Genomic DNA, 25,666 nt, shown 5'->3' on the forward strand with positions numbered 1-25,666 from the left:
TGAATAAAATTAACTGTATGTCAGCCAAAACCAGCACACCTTGTTTTAAGCCAGCTGTAAATTGCATATTTTAATGGACTACAATTTCTAGATTTTTTAAAGTGCAGTCATAAATAACAAAAAAATACTGTAATACAACAGAATATACTGCAGGCAATTAACATCATCAATTACATTGCAATTAATGCCATTTGCTTAGTTTACTGGGCTGATTCTAGTTTCATTGTCTTATGCCTGGCTTAAGCTGCCTACTCGTATGGCTCTTAAGTGACAGAACTAACTAATACTGAAACAAAAAAAAATGTTCATTCATAGTTAGGTAGCTCCTAGCTGATAGGAGTGTAAGCACCAGCCACCCTAAGAACAGAGTTCCCTGGTGCATTATCAAATAGGACACTAGATAATATTTCTTTTACTTCAATGGGCGAATATTGCTGGTCATGCTCTGGAGTTTTGGATGATCCTTCATTACCATTGGATGCTGAGTTCCTAGGAGACACAATGCAGAAGGTTGCAATTTAGATTGAGGGAGCACACCAAGCAAACAATATCACATAATGAAACAAGAATAGAAATGAGACAAAGAAGAAAACATTGGGGAAAGGGAATATAAGAATAGAAATTTCGGAGCAGAGCTGGAGTTCTGTAGGACATTTTAATATTAAATTTTACTTACCAAAGGATATTAACTGCGAAAATTTTATTTCTATAGGAGATTTATGGAGACTCATCTAAGAACAATTCCAAGTGATGCTTTTTCCAATCTCCCCAACATCTCTAGGATGTAAGTTCTGTTTCTGATATTATTCTTATAGCTCTTTTATTAAAAATCACTTTCCTTCTCCAAAATTCTGTCTTTGTTTTTAAAATCTTCCGAAATGAAAATAGTCTTGCACCTTTGCTGCCTTACCACTTACATTTTAGCAGGTAATCATCCCATTGTTTGCAACCTGAACCAGCTATACAGCTATAGGAAGGCTTACTAGGCATTTTTGCATGAGTACACCTTTATTGAAGTAGATTTGATAAATAAGGCTATAAAACTTTTTTTTTTTTGAGTTCACAAAATATGAAAAACGGTTTCATTCATAACAAATGAATATAGTCTATTGCTGGTCATGGCTAAAAATTTGTTTCCAGCTCCCAGGATGATTTGGAACAATGTAACTCATTTCATTAGAGACCCTGTGGTGTATTGTTTTGCAGTTTTTTGGGGGGGGACAATGTCCCTCATATAACGTATAGTGTCATATATAAACCTGATAAACTTTGTTCAAAACAGAGTTTTATTAAATCTAGAAGAATGTCAACTCTTCTTCAGCTTTCAGTGACAGATAATCCATTGCTTAGATCCTTCTCATATTTTAGAATTCTCAATTTGTAATCTTTATGGATTTGTAAAAGCACAGGTGTTCATCTGAAGAATTCAGTGAGGCCTTCCTTAAAGTTGCCTAGCCTCCAAAAACTTCCAGTGGCCAGAAGGCTGCTACACCTAACCTTCCTAACCTTCACAACATTGGAGGTGGGAAAGGGGTATTCACACTGCCTGTCTCTAGATCACTTAGTGACCTCATAGGCTAAGGACACTTAGCCACCTCCTCTCTCTCCACGGCCATTATGAGTCAATGGCAATCTTTTGCCTGTCGTGTTTAGCAGTAACATGGTAACAGATAACCACTCTGTTTCACACTTTGGTCACATTTCAGTTGAAGAGGAATGTCAAAATGACAGACCTTATCGCTTTGAATGAGATGAACAGGTGCCTTTTACACATCTTTAGCTACTATGTTGGCATAGAAGTCAGTTTATTTTGTTTGTGATTTCAAGGCTATGTGAGAAAACGAATGTCAGTATCTTCTTCAAATTATTCTTTGAAGAGAGTTTCTGAATATGGAGTTTTACCTTCCCCCTACTCCACATTTATGTGTAGGAAAATAGCGTAGATACAGTTGAACATAGCAGTAACCTACCTAAAATCATGACCTGATGTGGTAATATTATACTCCCTTTCCTGCTGTGCAATGCCTTCTGGATTACCACATTTCTCTTGTTAATTTTAAGAAGCCTATGAAGAATAGACAGTGGTTTAAATTTGAATGGTGTCAACGCCCTTCTGGAATTTTCTTATAGCATTACTACTACTACAGATCATGAACTCTCACCTTCTTGATACAAACTTTGGGTTAAGGAACTAGTACCTGTATTTTAACTACAACTCACGTGTGTACATCTTGGCTTCTAATGTACCACGTCTCATTTGCCGTCTCCCAGCCCATAATTTCCATCAGCAATGAAAATTACCAGATCCTTCCTTGCTTTGTAAACTCATCTAAAAAATGTTCTGAAGTTTCAATAGGGTGATAGAGACTGTGTTTACTGTTCCAAATATAGCACTTAATTTTGCTATATGGTTTCTACTATATAATTTCCACAAATAAACCTTTTTTTCCTCTATACTGAACAGAAAATGTAGTTGTCCTCTTTATGAACCTTGTTTAAACAAAAAGTTTAGAGCTACTATTTCTCTTAAATGAATGCATATCTATATACTCTTGATAGCAAACAGTGGAGAGTATTTCCCTGTGCTGCTTTGCCGCAGGAATGAAGCATTAAACATAAAGCATTTCAATGAAATGCTCAAGTGCAAAGCTAATTCCTGGCAGAAATGCATCAATGCACTGAAAAAAAAGAAGTTTTATAAGGTATTCAGATGCAAGAGAAATTTCTGTTTTACGTCCTTAATGTCGCAAATACATTAAATCTTGGTAGAAGGGCTTCACCTGGTATTTCTTACTGCCTTAGAATTTAAGGTCAAGGATAAGGAAACTTTTTCCTGGGTTCAGGATGATGCTATGGGGTCACATTCATGAGCACTTCACAGACACCTGACCTGTAACTCCCTGAGCAGTTTTCTCCACAGCTTCTCAATGCAAAGTAGCATCCCAACATTGCAGAGTGCTCTCTGCCAGCAGCCCCATGCAGAGCACATTTACCCTGGGAACTGTTTTCCTCTGTGCAAGACCATGCCTTTCCATGCCCCATGCCCACTGCTGTCCCACAGCCAGTGCCACCAGACAGCTCCCCACACTGAACACACATCTGCACCACAGTGCTCCCACACCTTCCCCGCTCCCCAGTGCCAGCCCATACAGTACAGCCCCAACTCAGGGCTTCCATTGCCTTAGCTGCTCCTTGTTGACCTCTTGTGAAGTAAGCATGCCACACGTCATGAGCTGCCCTCCATCAGCAGCGGAGGAGAACAGGGGCAGGCCGGGTGGACAGCAACACAAAAACGCTGAGGCTGGAAAAAAGCAGAAAGGTGGAGAGAGGGGGAAGGAAGAAAATAAAGGTGGGGAGAGGGCCTTGTGGCTGCTGCCACGTGCCGATCTGCTTTAAATCCTCTGTTCTCAGGCTCTGTCTGAATCCGCAATGGTGATTAAGGTGTTATCTGCAAACAGACTTTCCCTGAAGTTGTGCATTTGGTGTTTAAGCCAGGACTTATATCCTATTTGTGAGGAGTGTTGAAGGCATTTTGAAATCCTGCAAATTAAACACAGCGGGCAGGAAGAGGCAGCGCTGAACAGTAACACGCCTTCAAAATGGGAATTTAAACATGCTTTCCCTCTTCTTCTGATGCAACTCCTTCCAGTTCTGATTGCTATGATTTTTATTTCTTATATTTAACATGTTGTATTATGTGTTCATTAGCCAAACCCCAAAGGTTTCTGGAGGCACTCTGGACACTTGGAAGTAAATGTTTATGCACCATTAATACATGTTCTGTTTGACACTACTGTCTCAGAGGAGGTTTTGAATGTGTTTGTGGGGGGTTTGGTTTTTTATCTAGAAGACACTAAAGCAAATAAAACTACTAATTTCTCTGTCATCAGTGATGGTGTGGTTTAATTAATGTACATAAATACATATGCTTCTGAAGCAGAAAAGTGGAGGTCAACACCCAAAGAAAATAAGCCGTTTCCTTCCCACTTTTGTCCCACAGCTGAAAGACATAAAACTATAGCTCAATCAGCTCTAAGCCAAGTAGTATAGTAAATATTTGACATGCAGCATGGTGGGAAGGAACATGGTGGCTGTAGGGCTGAGGGAGGGGAAGAGGAATCCCCATTGCCACTCTTCTGCCTCTTCTCATGTGAGAGAAGACCATTTGCCTGCCTGACATAAGGTGACCCATTTTGATCACAGAGTACACAAAAAAGTACTCTTCGATTCCCAGCCTGAGCATGAGAATGCAATGTTTGTTCATTATCCATTTTTAATTGCATTTTCTGTCAAGCTGATTTATATATAGCTGTTTGCTACATAGAACAATTTATTATTTTTTTATGTGTCATTGATATAACCTGTCTTTTGGTATGTTAAAAATATAACCTCTGTTAAAATGGAACAATTAATTTTCTTCTAAGACTGAAACTTCAATTTCATGTCCATGGGCAATGGACATTTATTGCTTACAGGAAAACAAAATTAAAGCATCTCACATAAACATTTAACTCTGCAATACTCAATCACAGATATGCAGACTTTTAAAATTGTATTCCTTTTTTATTATCTTCCTTCCTTTTGGAAGAGGCAAATAAATTTGTAAAAACATTATTACTGTAAAAGATAATCTGTTGTTCATACAATTGCTACTAGTTATTTTTCTGATGTCTTTTCAAACACTGTGGAATACATCTTCAGAGTGACCAATAAAAAGTAAATCTCATGTTAGAGGAGTGAAAATTAGTTCAAGTAATATGTTTTTAGCTCTAGTCTGGAAAAGACATACATTCCCTTGGAAAGTTAGTTGTATTAGTCATCTGCTGGTTGTTAGAGCATGTGCTGGTCACAAAGTATTCTTTCCAACATTTTAAAACATTTAAAATATTTTTAATATCCACTGAAAGAAATTAAGATTTATCTTCTTTAAAGTTTAAAAAAGTAAATCTGATTCATAAGTGATTATATTAAAAAGCCCTCCTGGGTTAAATTATCATATTTTAATTTTCTATTTACTATTGTTACTCTTAATATTGTCATTGGAAAAAATGTAAAGAATGTTAAAAATCTTCTCTGTTTTGTTCAAAGAACACCTAATTAGAATTGATATAAAATATCAGTTGGATACTTTTTAAGTTAAGTATGATCCTAGGTCTTTCCAGGACTACTGGTTCAAAAGGAGGAAAGGCATAATGTACAGACTCTTTATTATCACATTTTATTTTGACATCTAGAATTTATGTCAAAGACTCTTCTAGTCGATTTAATTTTGTGCATTTAAAATAATGATCAAGTTGCTCAGGGGATGTATAATCATGTGAAATATTAAAAACTGAGTCAGTAACTTCGATCAAGAGTATCAAAATATAGTACTTAAATATTTTAATCATAATAATACATATAAAGAATAGACAAGGCATTCCAATTATTTGAAAAGTTCTACAGATTAACAATATGATATAAGATATTATTAGAAAAGTAAATAAAATACAAGAATACATCTTTTAAGTGCTATTCCAGCATTAATAAATTTTAAAACTAAGAGATATTTTGAAAGACAGAATCTGAGAATTTAACCCAAATATTAATAAGTCAGTTACTCTGAAAATCTGCACTGGTTAGTTGTATTGCAACTTTATTCACACTTCAAAGCCTTTAACAGTGGTTTTAGTATTATCATCTTCCTGGTGATAGTGAACTCTGTAGAGCTATTTTCTCATCATTCTCAGTAGATTACTAGCAGTACAAATGCAACTCAGTCTGAAGTGTGTGCAAATAAATATTTCTTAGGCTTGCTATTTGGTTCTGCTTCTGAATCACATTGCCCCACACATCATTTACTGGATGGCTGGGGTTTCTCTCTAAATTTATGTTGCAGAACATTTTTTCCTCAGCAATATCAAAGCATCAGTTGCCCTGATGATCTTTTCCTCTCTAGAGAAATCGTGACCGTTGTTGCAGTGATGGCCCAAGGACCATCTTTGTTTCTTTCCTTCCTTTTTAACTCTTCAATATAGAGAAATATGCCAATTTACCTGAGGGATATATCCCTGTAGAGATCTTCAAGGTGATCATAAGTGGGGAAAATGGAAGAAATATGATTCTGAAATGTGAAATATAGATGTTTGCTTTTGCTTCTTAATAGCACTGTTGTGGATTTTTTAATTTGACTGCATTCTGCAGTATAGTGTGCATCTAAGGCATTAGTCAAAATCAAAATGCTGTTAAAAGTTCCTCCCTCAGACTCTGTCCATGTGTCTGGCAGTGTCATGGCAGTTGGATGAGAAAAAGAAGAAAAATAAAGTGGCATGATGGGCACTAGCCGTGGATTGCCAAGGTCTGAGACTTGTTTCTTTTTCTGTTTGCTGGTGTTTAGCTACATCTCCATAGATGAAACACTTCAGAGTCTGGAGGCCCATTCCTTCAACAGTTTAAGTAAAATCACTCATATGTAAGTACTGTAATTAAATAAATGAACACGGTGATAAAGTAAACTTGGAGATGTGTGGAAATAACATATGTGCTGATGTTTGAGTTGTCATTCTTAACTCCTTTGTCACTAAATATTCCTTTTCACATTTCCTTTCTCCATAATGTGGAGTCAGTCTCTTTTTTGACTTGTGCTTTCTTTCCCTGTATCTTTTTGGGTCCTTTGCTCTTCTTTATCCTTCCACAGAAGTGTAAGAACGTGTAGTGAAAAACCTGTGGGACTACACTATGAGCTTGATGGCAAGTTGAAATAAACTGGCAATTAAGAATGACTTCTGTCAAATTACTGAAGTTAAGTGTAAACCATTAATATAAGCACCGGAAATAAAATCAGAAGGGCCAAAGCACAGAACAAAATGGCACCAGCTGGAGACATGAAGCATAATAAGTAATCTTTCTGGAAGTGCACTAATAAAATGAAGAGTGTGTATCTGGTTATTAAATGGAACGGGAATGTTATGGACAAAGACTTCTGGGAAGTGTTTTTATACCTTTTTGTTCTAACCAGTGCTCACCAAATGATGCACTAGGGCAGTTACAAAAGTAGTAGGATACTTGCATCCACAGAGTTCCTGTCATTCAGCAGTACCCTGTCAAAAATAGAAGGTAATGTATCAAACAGAGCTTCAAAGGATCCATCCTGCATCTGGTACTCTTCCATGTTTCCATTACTGATCTAAATGAGGGAATGGAAAGTGTGCCAGTGTTGTAAAGCTTAGATGAGTTGCAGTTTGACATAGTTCAGAGAAGATTTGTGTTTGCAGAGGTTTCATGAAAGAACATTTTCAGTCATAATGGATGCAAACAACATTGTCAGAGAGGAAAGATTTTTGTGTCCAGAAAGAAGACATGACAGAGGCAGGTACATGTCTTAAAAGTAGTTGCAAGGGGTGAAAGCTACAACCCATTTTCCATACTCATTTTTGACAAAGCAAAAGTAATAATAACCTTAAATTAGATTAGGCAAGATTCATGTTAGACTCTAGGAAAAGTTTTCATATGGCTGGCATAAGTAAACACTAGAATTGTTTTCCTGGAGAGGTTGTCCCTGTCACTGGAGGCCTTTAAGGCTGTGTAATCACAAACTCCATAGGTGTATCTAAAGAGACAGAACTAGATGATCTCTTAACACTGCTCTATTTTCTATAATTTTATTTTCTTTTTTCTTTACACAGTGTGAAATAGAATAGTTAATAAAAATAAAGGAGATAATATCATTACTGTTACTGTAGGTAGAGAACAATTAATGCTGGAAAGTGGAAATGCCTCCCCTAATTGTACCTGACAGGCAGAGCTAGAAGTAGAGTCCAGAACCCTGAGACCTAGTTCAGTTCTGTAACGTGCTCCTGTAGTATTCCTGGAAGAGTTTCACAGGAAGGCTTCGCTGTGATAACAGTACTTGTATAATGTCATTCCCTCTTCTGTAGATGGGTTTTCCAGGCCTGTAATCATCATGTTCTCTCTTCCTCTTTCACAGTTTTTGTGTCTTTAGGATTTCTTGTTTAACAAGAATGAGCATTTAACGAAACATTTATTGGCAGCACATTTTATAAGCAATGAATAAAGCATGTGGCACTTTGTACTACAAATCCCTCATGGTATTTGTTTTGTGGTTCACCTTCTTAGAAGTTAAAAATAAAATGCTCTTGGGCCATCACATTTAATTGTAGGAATCTTCCATGCAATACACAGCATAGTATATTTTATGTTTTAAATTATATGGATCTAAAGGTTTCTTGAGGACGGCTTGGAGCTAGCTGGCTAGATAGCTGTTTTCTACTGTTTCTGTATTAGATTCAAAGTGGAGAACTCGTGATCTCCCTCAGGATCTTAATTCATAACACAAATCTGATCTCCTTCAAAGGGTAATGTAATGTAAGCCTTTGAATATAAAGAACTCTTCCACAAAATGCACACTTTTAAATGTGTGACTAGTTTGGCAGAACAGTGGATGGAGCTCTGGTGTTGCCAGTGCCTCCCAGGGCACCCATTCTGCTGATATGTTCTGTCGTACTGCCTAATTTACATCACTTTCTACTACCTAAAGGGTTGGTGAGAAGTACGAGTAGAAGCCTTTCCTCTTGTCCTCTTCAAGTCTCTAACCACTCCCAAAGCATGTTTATATTCTTGCCTGGGAGGATAGCCATTGCCCCTTGCCATAAGCATGCCTTGGTTACTTGTCGTGGTTTAACCCCAGCCAGCAACTAAGCACCACAGAGCCACTCACTCACTCCCCCCGATTTGGAATGGAAGAGAGAATCAGAAGAGTAAAAACGAGAAAACTCATGGGTTAAAGACAGTTTAATAGGTAAAGCAAAAGCTGCACACAGAAGCCAAGCAAAGCACAACAAGGAATTCATTCACTACTTCCCATCAGCAGGCAGGTGTTCAGCCATCTCCAGGACAGCAGGGCTCCATCACATGTAACTGTTACTTGGGAAGACAAACACTGTCACTCTGAACGTCCCCCCTTTCTTCTTCTTCCTGCAGCTTTATATACTGAGCATGACGTCATGTGGTCTGGAATATCCCTCTGGTCAGTTGGGGTCAGATGTCGCAGCTATGTACCCTCCCAACTTGTGCACCCCCAGCCTTCTCACTGGTGGGGTGGTGTGAGAAGCAGAAAAGGCCTGGACTCTGTGTAAGCACTGCTCAGCAGTAACTGAAACATCCCTGTGTTATCAACACTGTTCTCAGCACAAATCCAAAACATAGACCCACACAAGCTACTATGAAGAAAATTAACCCTACCCCAGCCAAAGCCAGCACACACGGCTCCACTGAAGTCAGGCCAGAGCACACCAGCAAGGTCCAAAATCTCTGCATTATCACACCCATGCCAGATCCCAGGCCTGCATGTGCTGTCCATGACCAGGAAGCTGCAGGCCAGGGCAGGAGTCAGCAGAGCTTATGGGCACCTAGACTCGTGTCACCTACGGCACAGGCTGCAGGAAGGGCATGGTGAGGAGAAAGTTTCCTGGTCTGCTTTACAAGGGTTATGGTAATGTGGGCATTACCAAAAAAGAAACTGTACATACACATACAAGATATGTTTCTTTCATACAGTTTCTTTTCCCTGTCCTGCTCCAGCAGGGGGATTGGACTAGATGATCTTTTGAGGTCCCTTCCAATCCCCAACATTCTGTGATTCTGTGATATACTTCTTTTTTTTTTTTTCTGTGCAAGAGCCAAAAGTGCTACCCAGGACCTTTGCAAGTGGCCCACAAAGGACTACCTCTACCACTCAAAAGTGCTTACCAGGCTTTGAGAATCTAAGTGGAAGTTAACCCTTATCGTTGTTGGGTTTGATTTACTTTTCAAAGAAAAAGATTGTTCAGGGATGAATGCATATATTGTGTTATGCATTTATTTAATGCTCTCCACTTGCATAGTATTTTCAAGGTATTATTGCTAAAATAATACTGGGTAAAGATTATCATGGGATATTTTAAAAGAGGTTGAAATTACTCTGTTTTGAAAAGAAGTAATTTTACAAGAGTTTCATTTTCACAGGCTGTTTTTCATGGACCTTTCATAAAGTGCAGTTTTATGTAAATAATCTTTTTACCCTAATTTAAACTTATGCATACAGTTGCATTTTAAAAACATTTGTTTTTAAACGTAAGAACTTCTTAGGAGAAAATCCAGTGTTTGTGGAAGGGAGGAACTAATTGCTTTGACTTAAGTGTCATGTGAATAGACATCCTGTGTTCCTCGCCATCCCTGTCTGCCAAGCCTGCTAGTGTGCCTCAGCTTTGATTTTCAGTGCTCCATTTTCTTGGTCCTTATTCAGTTCATGTGCCTCTATCCTGACCTTCTGTTCTTTCCATACCTCAGCTCTTTTTAAGCATAATTCATATTTTCATGAACCTATGCCTGTCAAGTGCTGAGCATCTTCTCTAAACTGCAGATACTGATCACCTGCTGTCTTTTAATGGACCAGATCTGTAATTAATGGCAAAATTTCCACTCTATGAGATGAAAAATAGAGCCAAAACTCTGGGAGGTAAGGGGGGCTCCCTAATTGTGTTAAATTGGTCTCACAGTGGTTTCTTGATTCTTTTGTCTTTACCTTTTTTAAGCATGTCTATGAGACAAATTTAATGTGTTTACAAATTCAGAACTGTCTCTCCCCTACAATGGCTTTTCTTTTTTTTTTCCTAAATATAATTGTGAAAGTGTCTGATCAGTGGTCAATGTCTCCGTGTAGTTGTCTTACTAGTAGAGCTATAGCTTGGTAGCATTACATGAAATAAAAAGTTTTTGTAATTAGGTCATTTTTTCTCAGGAAAACATTCCCATGGAAGGAATTCCAGAAATTCACTCTTTCTTTTCCCCTTCTTTGTGTCTCTACTCACTCTCCTCTGATCTCAGTCTACTCCCTTCTACTCCTCACTCCAAAAGCTCTCTCCTCTCATACAACCATGTGAAAAGCTCTCAGCATTTGGGAAGAGGCCCAAAGGTTATGGTTCAAGTGGTTTGCCGTTGTATATGCGACGTCATTTGGAGAACTGGTGGGGGAACCGCTCCCTATCCCTGCAGTGAGCTGTGGTGAGCTGGAGCCAAGGGCCAGGGCAGCTCCACCAGCTTTCAGGCCAGGGCTGCACTTCTCTACTTGGACAGAAGAGAAGCCAGATTGTGGGATACGGTGCTGCAGAAAGGAGAGGTGATTTAATGGAAATATCTGAGAAACACCCGGAGAGGGAGACTGAAGAGATTTGGGGGAACTGCTGTATACCTGCAGTGAATTTCAGGGTACTGGGACAAGTGCTGTGCAGAAAAATCTTGTTAAAAGCTGCAGTTTGGAGGTAGGGAATAGACTGTCAGGAGCCTGAGCCAGTTTCCCGACGCTAGCGGTGCAAAGGCTTGACAGGTGTATGCAGATGAAATAATATGGATAGTTTGGCTGTCGGGGGAGAATAAAACATGGAAGTACCTATACAAGTGAAAGAAGCCAAGGAAGCTATAGGTAAATTAAGTCTAAGAAGGTAGAGAGGGGTCCCAACTTATTACAAGAGAAAAAAAAAAGGGCTGATTTAATACATTTCAAAACTGCTGTCCTGGATATCTTTAGTCTTCGTAGGTATCTCAGCATAACCTGATTATATTGAGATTCTATGGCCTGATTTGCAGTTTCTGGATTCTAGTCTTGAACAAACTCAAGGAGGTGTCAATATTGACAGGCAGGTATGAAAGAAGTGATAAATGAAATTTAGAAGCCACTTAAATGTGTAAATGTTTGTACTTTTTTAAATGTTACTAAATTAATATAGGATGTTAAGTAGCTTATTAACTTTTCTAGAAGTTATCTGGCAAACTTATATCTCATTATTTCATTCATTAGACTAATATTTGAATACTCATTATTAGTTTCATTTTTAGATTCATTTGTATTTGGAACTAAATATTTATATATTTAAATAAGAACATAAGTTCATAGTTATTTCTAAGCCTTAACACATAACTTTATATCATCAAGTGACTTTCTCTGCACATCTGTTCTTGCCAGCAAACCTGCTCTGACATGGGCTCCTCTCTCTCCACGGGGCCACAGGTCCTGCCAGGAACCTGCTCCAGTATGGGCTTCCCATGGGGTCACAGCCTCCTTCAGGCATCCACCTGCTCTGGTGTGGGGTCCTCCACGGGCTACAGGTGGTCATCTGCCCCACCATGGAACTCCATGGGCTACAGGGGGACAGCCTGCCTCACCATGGTCTGCACCACAAGTTACAGGGGAATCTCTGCTCCAGCACCTGGAGCACCTCCTCCCCCTCCTTCTTCACTGACCTTGGTGTCTGCAGAGTTGTTTCTCTCACATCTTCTCACTCCTCTCTCTCTCTGCAAAGTGTGCTGCTTTTTCCTCTCTTCCCTGTTTTTTTCTTAATTATGTTATCACAGAGGTGTTACTGATGGGCTCAGCCTGGCCCAGTGGTGGGTCCATCTTGGGGCTGGCTGGCATTGGCTGTGTGGGGCCTTGGCCAGTGGTTGGTCCATCTTGGAGCCGGTGGCATTGGCTGTGTGGGACATGGGTGAAGCTTCTGGCAGCTTCTCACAGAAGCCACCTCTAAGGCCCCCCTGCTTCCAAAACCTTGCCATGCAAACCCAGTACAAGTACCCTTGTCCAAATAATTTACACAGAATACTATGAATAGCAATGAGGCAAAAACCTGACGAGTCCATGTTACTCCAATGCATTACCCACTTCCAAGCTGAAGGTTGATCTGAAGTCTTTCACTGAAATATGTTTGGTCCACAACAAAGGAATACGTAGCCAGGAAGCTCATGAGTCCAGCATTTTAAATCTAGTCAGTAACTAAAAAAACATAGTTAGTTATAGTTTATGGAGCAAATTCCACTGTTGGGAGTGTGATAGCTACATAATCAATAAAATAATTTTAAAGAAGCAAGAGACTGACACGGATAAGGTTTCTTTTAAATACAGAAACAGTACTGTTCAAAGTAGCTAACAGACATCAATTATATTTGAATATAGTACTGTAATAACAGTAGTATAGTATATTAATTACATCAGTTTAACATGCAAGTAAGAGGTAAACCCTTGTCTCCCTACAATGTTGGAATAAACAGTAAAAACTGAAGACTTGAAATGTGGAGCAGAACTGTTTTGTCAGTACAACAGTATGTAGAGAAGCTGAAGTCTTGGTACCTGTATCTACGTACTGATTTATCTCCTGTCTTATGTTTCTTCTCCCACTTTTATTTCTCAAACAACTTGGCTGGGTTGATTTTATCCTGTAAAAATTATTCCAGTGGCAGAGGTATCCTTAAAACCCAACTTCCTGATACCTATATTGTGTAGGTTACTTGGCACTGTTAGGGCACGATAAATTAAATACTGCTGATTTCTCCCCATTGCGGCCCTGCCCAGTAGCACCACTTCTTGGACTGACTTAAGACCAGAACATCACCCACACAACCTGCACCTCCATGTCATCTGTACCTGTTGTCTTCACCAAATTTCTCTCTATAAGCAGCAAGATGTTCTTCCCTCATCCCACTGTTCCACAGCTAGTGTCAGGAGGAAGACTGGCACTGTTCTTTCTATATGGTTCCTGTACTAGAAAAGGCTGAGAGTTGTTCCAACAGAGTTATAAGACCAGTGTCCAGAGCTAGTTTAAGGTAAAGAAATAGAAGTAAAAATGCAAAAAAAGGCTATCCTCTTCTGGAGACAGTAAAGGAGCCAGGAAGGGAAAAATGTGCATGTAGTGGGGATGGTTTTTTTTCATAAAAGACAAAAATTTGGTAGTTCTACTGAGTCTACGCAGGGAATTTTGGCACAGTCTGATTGGTGCAACCAGACTGCTGACTGTCATTATGAATAGAAAAGAAAAAAATCTGCTGAAAAAAGAGGAATGAGAAAGACCGAGGAAAACTCCATTAAGGGCAGAGACAAACTTTTCAGAAAAAAGTGGAAAAGTCATGATGCCCAGCAGTAATCATGATGGCTGGAGGGGCAGCAGCCACACCAACACACCTAAGGAAAGTTTCCAGCATGGCCATAGCCATGATCAGTGTCAGCCTGGGTCTTCAACATGTGCAGTCTAAAAAGTCATCTGCAGACCAAGCTGTCACCTGGGTAGAAGTATTTAAAGACATAACTGTGGACAGAAGGTGTAAGGCATGAAGTCTGTGTTACATTTTGCATCAGTATAAAGCAAATAAATACACTATCCTCTATACTGCTGGACATGGCTATATAGCGAATGGTGTGTCCATTTCAAGTCTCAGAATGGAGTTAATTTAAGTGACCTGAGGCATCTTTTGGATCCACTGATGGGTTCTGTAAAGGAAACAGGAAAAATAATACAAAATACTGTTAGAGACATGAAAGAAGTAAACAGAAAAATAGGACATAAAATTATAAGCTAAGCTGATGGCTGTAAACTGAGAGGATTATTATACATCAATACTGAATGTTTTGCTTTTTTTTCTTCTTTTTATTCAACTTTGCAGACACAAAACTCTCACCACATCCAAAGTAATTGGCATTACCACAGGCACTGCTTTGATTTTAGGACCATGCAGGCAAAGGATCCATAATCAAATCTCAGGTGCTTCTCCCCCCCTTGTTTAAACTAACCAGCCTCCAGGACCACATCTATCCAGATGAAAATTCACCATTGTAATATTGCTCAGAACTCATAGTGGCCTTGAGCTAGTGCTGGTCAGTACAAAAGCTCATTGCAGGAATTAGCTCCCTGAAATTTCATTGTAACATTGCTGATTGCTGTTATGATAAATAATTAAATATTAATGACCAATGTGGTAATGTTCCTCCTTTTTTTTTTACAGTGAAATTCGAAATCTTAGAAACTTAGATTACATAGATCCAGATGCCTTTAAGAACCTCCCACTTTTGAAATACCTGTAAGTATTTAGCACCTACAACAAGTCAGCACTTAAGCCTCACAGATGACTCTTTACAATATAGCAATTTTGTTTCTTTGCACTTCTTTTGATTGTAATGTTTTTCCCTGTTGCTTTATTTTAATGAACAGAAAACCAGCTAGGGTAGGGGTTGGAACTTTGACTACTTTTGCAAGAAAGGAAAACATGTTCACAAATTCATCACTAATTTTGCTATTCTTCTTATCCATTTAATGTCTGGATACACTAATGTTTCCTTGGCAAAATTCCACAGCTAGCTAGCTTCTTATGGTAGGTGCTGTCTTATATTTTTGTAGGGAATAATGGGAAGAAGGGACACAATAGAAATATACACAACTTTTACATTTACTAGATATTTACATGGGGTTTTAGAGCATACCTGTCAGCTAAATGTGACAAGCCTATATATAGACACCTGATTTCATATGGCCTCTATGGCAGAAGGAAATCCTGAAGAATTCTTTGTATTCCCATGAAGAGCTGAAGTGCAGCACAGAGTAAACAAACCATGGAATTCTAAAATTATTGCATAGGGAAGAAAGATGAGAAAGAGAATAACTTCTGTGATTTTGAGTAATGTTTGGGATACTCTAGAAAGGGCTGTGTGTGTGTGTGTGTGTGGTGGGGGCAGCAGCAATGAGGAAAGCATTTTCCAACTCTTTCCTATAGACATGAAAGCAATTTTTTTTTTAAAAAAAGGAAAAAACAATTTCATTTCAGGACAATAGGTTTTAAAATTGAGAACTATATTTTCTTAATTTCTTCTTATTTATGCTCTACTGGAGTTCAGAAATAAGGGGCACTAACTGTATTCACACTTGGAGACAGTTTCCCTTTTTAGAGCTATTTGAACAGCTCTCAGCCTAAATGAAATACAGAGGATTTGGGCATCCAGACTATTGTCTGAAGAAGCCTTAATCACAGAATCACAGAATCACGGAATCACAGGGATTGGAAGGGACCTCGAAAGATCATGTAGTCCAATCCCCCTGCCAGAGCAGGAACACCTACATGAGATCACATAGAAAGACATCCAAGCAGGTCTTGAACTTCTGATACCTGAGTGTGAGTTCATTTATTTCACACAAGAATAATACTTTCTGAATGTCTCCAGAGAAGGAGACTCCACAACCTCCCTGGGCAGCCTGTTCCAGTGCTCTGTCACCCTCACTGTAAAGAAATTTCTTCTGAAGTTTAAGCAGAACCTCCTGTATTCCAGTTTACACCCACTGCCCCTTAATCTCTCAAGTGGATCCAGAGTTATAATTGTTTTCTTCCTATTAATCTCACAGGCTACTTTCCTCTGCAGATCTTTTTAGCTATGTTCCCATTTTTTAGATTCTATAATTTGTCATAAATCTGGTATTTTGATTTTTTAATTGTTCTTGCATCCTTACATTTTGGACAGTTGATTAAAAATTAATTGATTGACAATAAAGAGGGTGAAATAACTGTCCTGCACTGTTGAATGCTTTAAATAGGTTGCTTGTTGCTGATCAGTGATTAAGTACATGCAATTCTTTCTGTTCCTTCTCTCTTTCAGTGGTATTTTTAATACTGGACTCAAAGCATTTCCAGACCTCACCAAAATCTACTCATTTGATGTGAACTTTTTACTGTAAGTATCTGTCCTCACACCTGGTTAGAACACTGCCTTCCTCAGATCCCAAGAAAACCTATAGTGAATTTTTCTGTTTTGGACAAAAATATCAAATAAGTCTGACAAAGCACTTTTCCTCAAGCTGTATTTCAATGATCATTAGTACTAATTCTGGAAAATGCCAGGTCACCTAGCACTATACATTTGGCCTGGATGAGAGACATGGACACACAAGCACATTTCTTTTGAATTAGCCAAAGCACATGATACACAACTTCTCCTTTTATTTTCATTTTGTAACGGCTGTGCAATACCTGAATTATTCTGAAGTCAGAATAGCATGACACATAGGACCTGGTCTGACATATAGCCTGCTAACACAATGTCAGCCTGTCAACATTCTTCTAACAAATTTGTGCTGGCATGGCGTGCCTTTTCTGGTACTACTCTTCATTGAGCTCCTATATTATTGAATCATAACTTCTATTGGCTCTCATCTGTCTTCTTTCTTCTGACCACACCTTGAACTCAGAAGACTCAAGAGCAGACCTGGACAATCTTGAGAGCAATTGTTTATCATTACACCTTTAAAGAGCTCAGTGTTGGCTGAGCTTATATCTTTAGGAAGATTTTGGTGAAGACTTATTTTATCCAAAATATGTTGCTTCACACAATATTTTAATAAAGAAAACAGAACAGAAGCTCAAAAAGCAAATCGCCAAAGCTGAGAAATAAAGAAGAGCAACTTGGTTTCATGACAGCCTCAATAGTGAGGTGAGTTCAGGTTGGCACAGCATGTCTTTAAGACAGAGGACTACCCGCCTCCCTTCTGTCACTCATCTTTTTTTCATAGGAGTTGAATGAGATGCATGGTCTTTTTGAGATTGACAGCATAAACTTCTGTGAATGCACACTTCATCTAAATGCCCTTGCCCAACCTTTGCTGTAGAGTTACATTTCAAGTACAAATCTGTTGTTCAACTGAAGGACCAAAGCACCACATCTTGCCTACTTTTAAGCTAGACTTCCTAGGTGGGGCCATCTCTCATTAACAAGTCTTCAGCTGGAAAGAATTTTCCTGCTAGCAAGCTTTGCTAATTTAGTTGGGTTTGTTCACATGAGTCAATCCTACATAACCCTGAGACTTTCTTCCTTTCTTATACCTTAAAACCCATTTACTTTAACTGATTTAAAAACACCCCCTCCTCTGCTTTTTTTTTAATATGGCTTGAAGCAAACTGCAGAACAATTTGTTGGAGAAAGAGAATGGGAACATAAATGGGGTCAGGGGATCTCCCACTATTATCTTTAAGAATATTTCAGAAACAAAGAATTCTGCTGTAAAAAAATCAGGTGTTAGTATTCAGAAAGCAAAGATGACATCCATTTTTGTGCCCTAACCTGCAATTTAAATTCAAATTCTGGGTTGTATTCAAGCCAAGAGGGAAGAGCAGCTCAGATGAAGACTTACAGGCTGACACAAGGTAAAAATATCTTGGTGACTACTTAGGCCTAGAGAGGAGTTGGCAGTCTTATACTGTAGCAGTGTTCAGCTGGAAGAGGCTTGGCTGCTGGATGGGTTAGATAAAAGGCTATTAAAAATGAGAAGTATTATGTTAGAGAGTGACTCATAAAGACATGGTTGATGATCCATCCCAGGCATTGTTTCAGTGCTGCTAAGGGGTGTTCTTAATAAAGAATGGTCAGTCCCCACTGCATGCATCATCTGTCATTGGCAAGACGAACCTCAGAGCGATGTAGAAATGCTGGCTGTTTCACTAAATAGTCCAGACCCATGAGAAGCAATGAGATCTTCCCTCCCAAGGATCTTCTGAGACTAGAGGTAAGCCTTTTGCTACCTCACACTCCACAACCTCGAGCTCCTATGTTTGCCTTGGCTGTAGGCCTCCAAGGTTGAAACCTCAGTCAGCCAGAGCTCTGAGTGGGATACGCCTACATCTTAAGAGCTAGTAGTTCCTCAAAGACCAAAAGGTCTTTAGTTTAGTTTAAGCTCTACTAGATTGTAAATTAAACACTACACTTATTAAAAGTAGAGAAAACCAAGAATTAAATGGGCTAGATGAAACAGAAGCAGTTTATACAATCATCTGTGCTCTTTCTTCCAATCCACTCAGTGACTTTCTAAGTGCCAAATGGCAAAATATTATTTTACCTCTACCTTGGAAAATTTTTATAAAGATCACTAACAAAAAATAAAACAGGTGGCTTGCATGTTAAAGACTTTTTAAGGAGTACACTTGCACTTTCAAGGGAGGTATTTCTAAATGTTGTTATTTAATGAAAGATAGGCTTTTTGTTTCATTCATCATGAAAAATAGTCTGCTCTTGAAGAACTGAAGGTTTCTAAACTATGAATAAGGTACTGCTGGGAAAAAGCACTCATTATATCACTATTGGTCTTTGAGGTCAAGCAACTTACAAGTAAACGTTTGTTTAGAAAAGTGAACCAATCTGAAAAATGCCAAACAAAAATAATTTGTGGTGAAAACCACCTATAGGTGAAACCTACTTGAAATGAAAATGGTTGTAGCACAGTTCAGTGTTAGCACATATATATGTACATACGTAGCACAAAAAATGAATGAAATTGTTCCTGGTACATAGGCAATTATTAGGACTTCTCGGCCCTTGGGCATCATGGTCTGGCCTTACCAGACCACATCTAATCCACAAGCTGAAGAAAAGAAAAATTTGCAGAATATTTTGGTTTTCAGACTCTAATATGATTCAGAAGAAAGCAGAAAAAGGTCAGTCAGACACTTTGCTCTGCCCTTTGTTTCTACCAGCTTTTTCCTCTCTTCTTTCTCCAGTTTAGTCATAGTAAAGCTCTTTAGTTTTTCTTTGTCCTTCTTGCCACAACAGTTTTGGTCTGAAGATTCATAGTATTTATTAAGACTGCAGAGCGGGAGTAAAAAGTATTTAAGAAATGACAAGACAGTGAAACACTCATTTGGACAAGAGTTGAGAAGGATCATTAGGTTAGATCACATAATAAGGTATTTCACTTGTGCTAGATGCAGTTCTGTGAAGTGAAATGCCTCTGTCCTGAATAATGTATTATCTGATGTCTTATCTGAGCTTCGTTAGCAGGATCTCAGCCCTAAAGTCATTTGGGTTAGCTCAGTTGACATTGCAGCATTATTTACTTTGCTAATTCTCTGGCTTATGAGACAAGGGACCTGTCTGTGCTGTTAACCACTATAGTCACACAGGCTGGTACACTTCACCAGGACTATAAAACCCATCTACTTCACAAGCTCACTTCTGGTGCTGGAACATGCTCAATTCTTAATCATCCCACATGTATCTTCTGAACTTCTAAAGAAGTTATTCTACACTTTTATGTATTATCAAGGCAAAGAACAGTTAATAATAAAACTGTTCTTGAGAAGCTCTGTTGGGCAGATGTTTGATTGTGATGTTTTTTCTTCTTTTTCAGTGAAATCGCAGATAACCCTTTCATTACTTCAGTGCCTGCCAATGCTTTCCATGGGCTTTGTAATGAATCTCTAACTCTGTAAGTTCTTGCAGTTTAAGTCACAAGGCAATTACCTCGCTTTGCTCTCTCAAGCATATGGTAAAATGTTTAAAAAATAAAAATATCCCTGCCTTACTCTCCAGGAGTTTGTAACAGAGAAGCACTATAGACAGGTAGTATCCTTAATCTAGTTTGCATAAATCCATTACTTGGACAGTAATCTGATCAGGCCTGCTGCTTGTCTTTAAACTGGCTTGACCAAAGTGGTTTTGCTTTTGTATGACCCTAATGCCAGTGAATGGTTATATTGGAGAAAAACAAAGGGAAAAGTTTGCAGAGTTCTCCTTCTGTAAAACTACAGCATGGTTAGAACTGTGTCTAACTTTTTTGCAACCTAAGTGGCACATACTGTGAAAACAACGGGGGGCAAATGTAAGAGTTAAATTTGAAGGAAAATTGTTAAATAATGTTCAGTTATGCAAGTCATACTCAATGTGAGGCACAACAAAGGGCTAAGGGGAGTGAAAAAGGCTGTAGTGAGTTATGATCTGAACAAGGGGGTACTAGAATGTGAAAGAATGAATTCTACAGAAATGCTGAAAGGTCTAAAAATAATATTTCACTCTGAGGGAGCAAAAGAATGAATTCTAAAAATTCAGGTAGGCCTGATAGTAAGATCATTCCTATTTTGCTAGGTACTAGTTCCTTTAGCTTTCCTTAACAGTCCTAGCAGAATTTTGTTTCCTTGTTTTTAGTGTGAGTTGAAGAGTGGGAAAGTTACAGCAAAACCCTAACTTTGCTGTAAAAAGAAGTATAAATGGCACACCTGACACATGGTATTCTTGATTCAACAACACTCAGGAATGTTGCTGGGCATTTGTTTGACCTTGCACTATAATTGCTGCTTCTTCAAGAGATTAAAATTAACCCATCCATAAATGTACTGTTGCCAAGAAAAATGATATATAAAATGTTAGATATTCAGGTATTGAAGCAACCCAAAATATACTTTTCTTTTTTTTCTTTTTTTTTTTTTTTTTCTTGTAGCAAACTCTACAATAATGGTTTCACCAGCATCCAAGGTCATGCTTTTAATGGGACAAATCTGGATGCTATGTAAGTAGCAGATCATTTTCTTCTTTCAGAAAAAAAAAATAAAAATATATATATATATATAAAAATACTCTGTGCTTGTTGGAGGCTCTCAAATACATATCTTATTCTAATTATTTTTAAGGAGCAAAGAGAGGATATTAATTTCAGCCAGCAATAAAAATATGGGCACTTAATGTCTTTTGCAGTGTAGTTTCATTTGGCATGTATATTTATAGCTCAGAAATAAAATCATGGCATGTAATTCCAATGTGAATTTTGTTCTGAAGATACAGTAAAATTTATTTCAATCAGTAACGTTTCTAAGACAACTGGGAAGATCATTATGCTGTTTCACTTACAAGACACTTTATTTTAGTAAATGTAGCCTTGATGATGGTAGCAGCCCTTTCACAGAAATCTCTTATCTGCCAGAAGACAGCAGTGTAAAGTGTTGGAAGCAATTCAGAGGAACCAGTCACTTGCACTAGAACTGAGATGGGCATCCCACAAGCACGAAGCAACCATTTCAGCTTTCCCTTCTCCTTCTTATAGTAGTTTCTGGAAAACGAATAACCTTTTTACACCATACTAAAAATCATCTGACTCAATTATTAACACAGAACAATTCTCAATTCCAGAGGATCCATTGGCTTTGGCAGAGCTTACTCTGGTCCTATAGGGGCTTGACTGAAGAGTCTGGCTGGCAATCTCATGAGTAAGGAGATGTCTTCATCATGAGCTCTTAAATTAACCAGAGAGGCAGTAGGATAGGTATGATTATTTTCAGTCCTTTGAATTGGGCTTGAATTCTATAAGAATTCTAAAAGAGCATCCTTCACATGGTTTTAATCTTTCCAAACTGGATTTTTTATTTTTTCCTTAAAAGCTGGCTAGACTTCTTTAATTTTGAAAAGGTTTGAGTTAAACTAAAGATCTGGGATAAGTCTTATATTACCCACATTAGTTCAGTTACTTTGAACTTCCATATGAGAAAGGAAGTTTTTCATGATGACATTGTGTTTGTACCAGAGCCCACAGAATTTGCAAAATGTAAAATATGGCCAAATTAATCCAGTGTCTTGTCTGAATCCCTCTAAGCTGTATATGTAATACTTAAAACCTTTCCAAGCCTTAGCCAATATATGAACTTTCTTCTTCCATTTCTTACATTTTGATGAAACAGAGGTTGGAGATTTTTTTCTAGGAATTTTTCTTTTTGCTTCTCTGATAGTGTACAAGTGCTATTGCTTCTGGCCTCTTTGGAATCTTCCTTATTACTAAAGAATCAAGTGAAAATGCAGTTTTAGAAGGTCTGGAGTCTTAAACGTCTGCTTTATTGGACTGGATGAAAGCAGAGAAGCAAAAACCAGATACTAGATTCTGCAGATACTACTTATTTACTGTCAGAAAAAGTTTGTAATCAGTATTCTTTAAGGGTATTTCAGTGTTCTTTAAGACCTCAAGGGCAGAGGTCCTCACAAAGAGATCTGGATAGATTAGAGAGCCGGGCAATCACCAACTGTATGAACTTTTAACAAGGGCAAGTGCCAGATTCTGTATCTGGGATGGGGTAATCCTGCTTATACATAACAATTGGGGGATGAGCGGCTGGAGAACAGCCCCATGGAAAGAGATCTGAGGGTTTGGGTTGATGGCAAGTTGAATATGAGTCAACATATCCATTGTTGATTGCAGCAAAAAGGACCAACCATGTTCTGGAGTGCATCAAGCCCAGCATAGCTAGCCGGTCAAGGCAGGTGATTGTCCCACTCTGCACTGCATTGGTGCAGCACCACCTTGAGTACTGTGAGCAGTTTTGGGCGCCATATTAGAGTGTGTCCAGAGGAGGGCAACCCAAATGGTGAAAGGCCTCAAGGGCAAGACTTACGAGGAGCAGCTGATGTCATTTGTTCAGCTTAGAGAAGGCTGAGGGATGACCTCGTGGCAGTCTACAACTTCCTCAAGGGGGGCAGCAGAGGGCGAGGTGCTGAACTCCTCTCTGGTCACCAGTGATAGGATACAGGAAATGGAATGAAGCTTCATCAGGGGAAGTTCAGATTGGACATTAGGAGAGAGTTCTTCACTGAGAGGATGGTCAGTCATTGGAACAGGCTCCTCAGGGAAATGGTCATGGCACCAAGCCTGTTAGAGTTCAAGGAGTGTCTGGACTATGTTAGTCACACAGGTTAGTCAGGAAGTCCTGTGAGGAACAGGGAGTTGGACCTGGTGATCCTTATGGGTCCCTTTCAACCTGAGATACTCTATGATTTTAAGTGAGTATTTCCAGAGACTGGCTATGGATGATGCACTAGTTATGTAAATAAAAAATAAAAATTAAAATTAAAAAAACAACACCAACCCAAACCAACAAAAACTAAAACCAGGCTTACTTTCAGGGCTGCCAGCAGTAAAATTGGTTTCTTACAACAAACAGTTTTCTCCTAATTAAATCGTATGACATTTACTTGGAGCAAAGCACTACTCCAGATTTACAAGGCAAACTACAGAGCTGAATATCAGTGGTAAAGCTTTTATCTGTTTGATAAACTACATTGAAATTTCTAAACTAATTTTCTGAAGTAGTTTGGTTACCATATGCCAAGATAAGGTATAATTTTGCTAAGTGCAAGCTTGGAGATTTGTTGTTTCTAGCAGCAGCATTAAGTTAATGTAAAAGGCAAATATTTCATTTTCTGTATTCTGACATTTCTATTTTGAACTACTGTTTATTTACCACTGTGCAGCAAAGAAAGTACCTGTTTTCCTCTGGGTCTGATCCAAGGTCTTTTGGACTTGATGAAACTTGGAGCAAAAATAAACTAAGAGAAAAACAGTGACGGAAAAAAATTGTAATGGATTTTGAATTATGACCTCAAGGAGGAAAACAAGTGAAAAAGGAAAACAACAAAAAACAATAATTTATTTTTGACAAATCATTCAAAGACTCCATGTTCCACCCATAAATCAGAAAACATTTTGGGAATCTTGGAGGCTACCTTCTACCACTCTTGCAATGTTAAAGACCTATGTAATTCAAGGAGGTTAAAATAATCAATGCAGCTATAGGTGTGGAACCATGCATAAATGGTTTCCATTATCATACTGAACAATGGCACTACCTAATAAAACTTCTCATCCAACAAGGATCTGTGTTTTATAGCAAACCACAGTATCACTGTATGTGTTTTATAAAGGCAAGGAAGTAAAGAACCAGGAATGAAGGGCCGAATTACACTTATACTGAACAGTATTCATCTGAAACCTGAATCCTTCGTTCTAACACATCATTAAGGTGCATGAACTGCATCAGTCCTGCAGACTTCTGCAAAGTGGTGCTGCTGCACCAGTGTTTATTTCTGTAAGGAAATTGGTGAGGAAAGAAGATTTCTTAAAACATATTTCCAGTGAATGGCAAAATATATTTGTGATGAGGTTTTACAGACCTGTCTAAATTACTGAAATGGAAAGTGTGCAATCTCAAAATCTAATTACAAAAATAAACTCCAAAAGAATATACTTACTTTGGTGTACACTCTCAAGGACCACTTATAATGCTTGGTTTAGCTCAGAATCAAAATAAACAATGGTGTAGAAAAAACATATGATGAATCCTTAATACTGCTCATTTACCAATGCCCATCTTTTGCCTGATCTACCTTTCTTTAACCTTCCTTTCATAATCCAACAGGATACACGGATACAGTAACATGTTACATGTCCACAGCCCATTTAATACTATAGCAGTGACACTTAAATGTGTGGCAAACATATTCTTTTTCTCCTTGTTTGTTAAGCTCTGCTACCTTATTTTAAAATCAGAAGCTGAAAGAAAGCAAGCAGGTACTATCAAATAATACATAATTTTTAACTAAGTTTTTGACTTCCTTTGGAAGAAATTTTGCAAAACTTCCCTTTTTCCCTAACCTGGCTAAGTTCATTCTTATTCCATCACTCCCTGTGGTGATAAAATTGGTTGTTGGACTGCAGTAAAACCTTCTCAGTTAAAATAATTCAGCTTTAAAAAACACCAAGAAAGCTGTGTTCAGCTCCAATATGGGAGATAGCATGAATGATCTTGGGCTATGGAAGAAAAGAAATAGAAATCTTTTACACTGAAAAAATAAAGGTATGTGGAACTATATGTTTGTTAGTTGAAGTAGCTGATCAGCATTTTTCATTCATATTCTTTACACTCAGAATAAAAACCACTTTTGGTAAAAATAAAATATTTTGTAAAACTATCTTCAGACCTTTCAGCTTTTTTGTTTTTCATTTCAGTTGAAGATTTTTAATATTTTGGATATTCAGGATTTTTATTTTCTTTTGCTAGCTCAGGCTTTTCATGTTTGTTCTGTATTTCCAAAATGGTGTCCCTAAAGAAATCCCAGAATGCCCTCAATAATTTAACTTTCATACTTTTGTTTACTTTTAAGGAAGTTTTCTCATGTATTTGTATTTTCCCTTTATGGAGACTATAGCTGTGGTGTACTTTGGTACTATAGAGTTGCTGAATACCTGGTGGTTGCTCTTATAAAAGAGAGTCTAGACTGTAACATTTTGAAGCACATTGTGCA

General features: G+C 38.2%; 1 protein-coding gene across 3 annotated transcripts in view; it reads left to right on the forward strand.

Moving 5' to 3' along the window:
* Positions 1-718: 718 nt before the first annotated feature.
* The window catches only part of TSHR (thyroid stimulating hormone receptor), a 43,715-nt gene continuing 18,767 nt past the window's right edge, over positions 719-25,666 (forward strand). Inside the window, exons 1-6 of one of the 3 annotated variants that reach the window (XM_010175317.2) lie at positions 719-784; positions 6,377-6,451; positions 14,803-14,877; positions 16,442-16,516; positions 19,959-20,036; positions 21,045-21,113. In XM_010175317.2, coding sequence (XP_010173619.2) covers positions 720-784; positions 6,377-6,451; positions 14,803-14,877; positions 16,442-16,516; positions 19,959-20,036; positions 21,045-21,113 — 437 coding nt within the window. In that variant the 5' untranslated portion in view covers position 719. Of the gene's footprint in view, positions 785-6,308; positions 6,452-14,802; positions 14,878-16,441; positions 16,517-19,958; positions 20,037-21,044; positions 21,114-25,666 lie in introns of those variants that run through there. The other 2 variants (XM_029086822.1, XM_029086821.1) reach the window with 2 other exon arrangements.

This window comes from Antrostomus carolinensis, unplaced genomic scaffold, assembly GCF_000700745.2.
Source record: "Antrostomus carolinensis isolate BGI_N321 unplaced genomic scaffold, ASM70074v2 scaffold7809, whole genome shotgun sequence".
In the NCBI taxonomy this organism is placed as follows: Eukaryota; Metazoa; Chordata; class Aves; order Caprimulgiformes; family Caprimulgidae; genus Antrostomus; species Antrostomus carolinensis.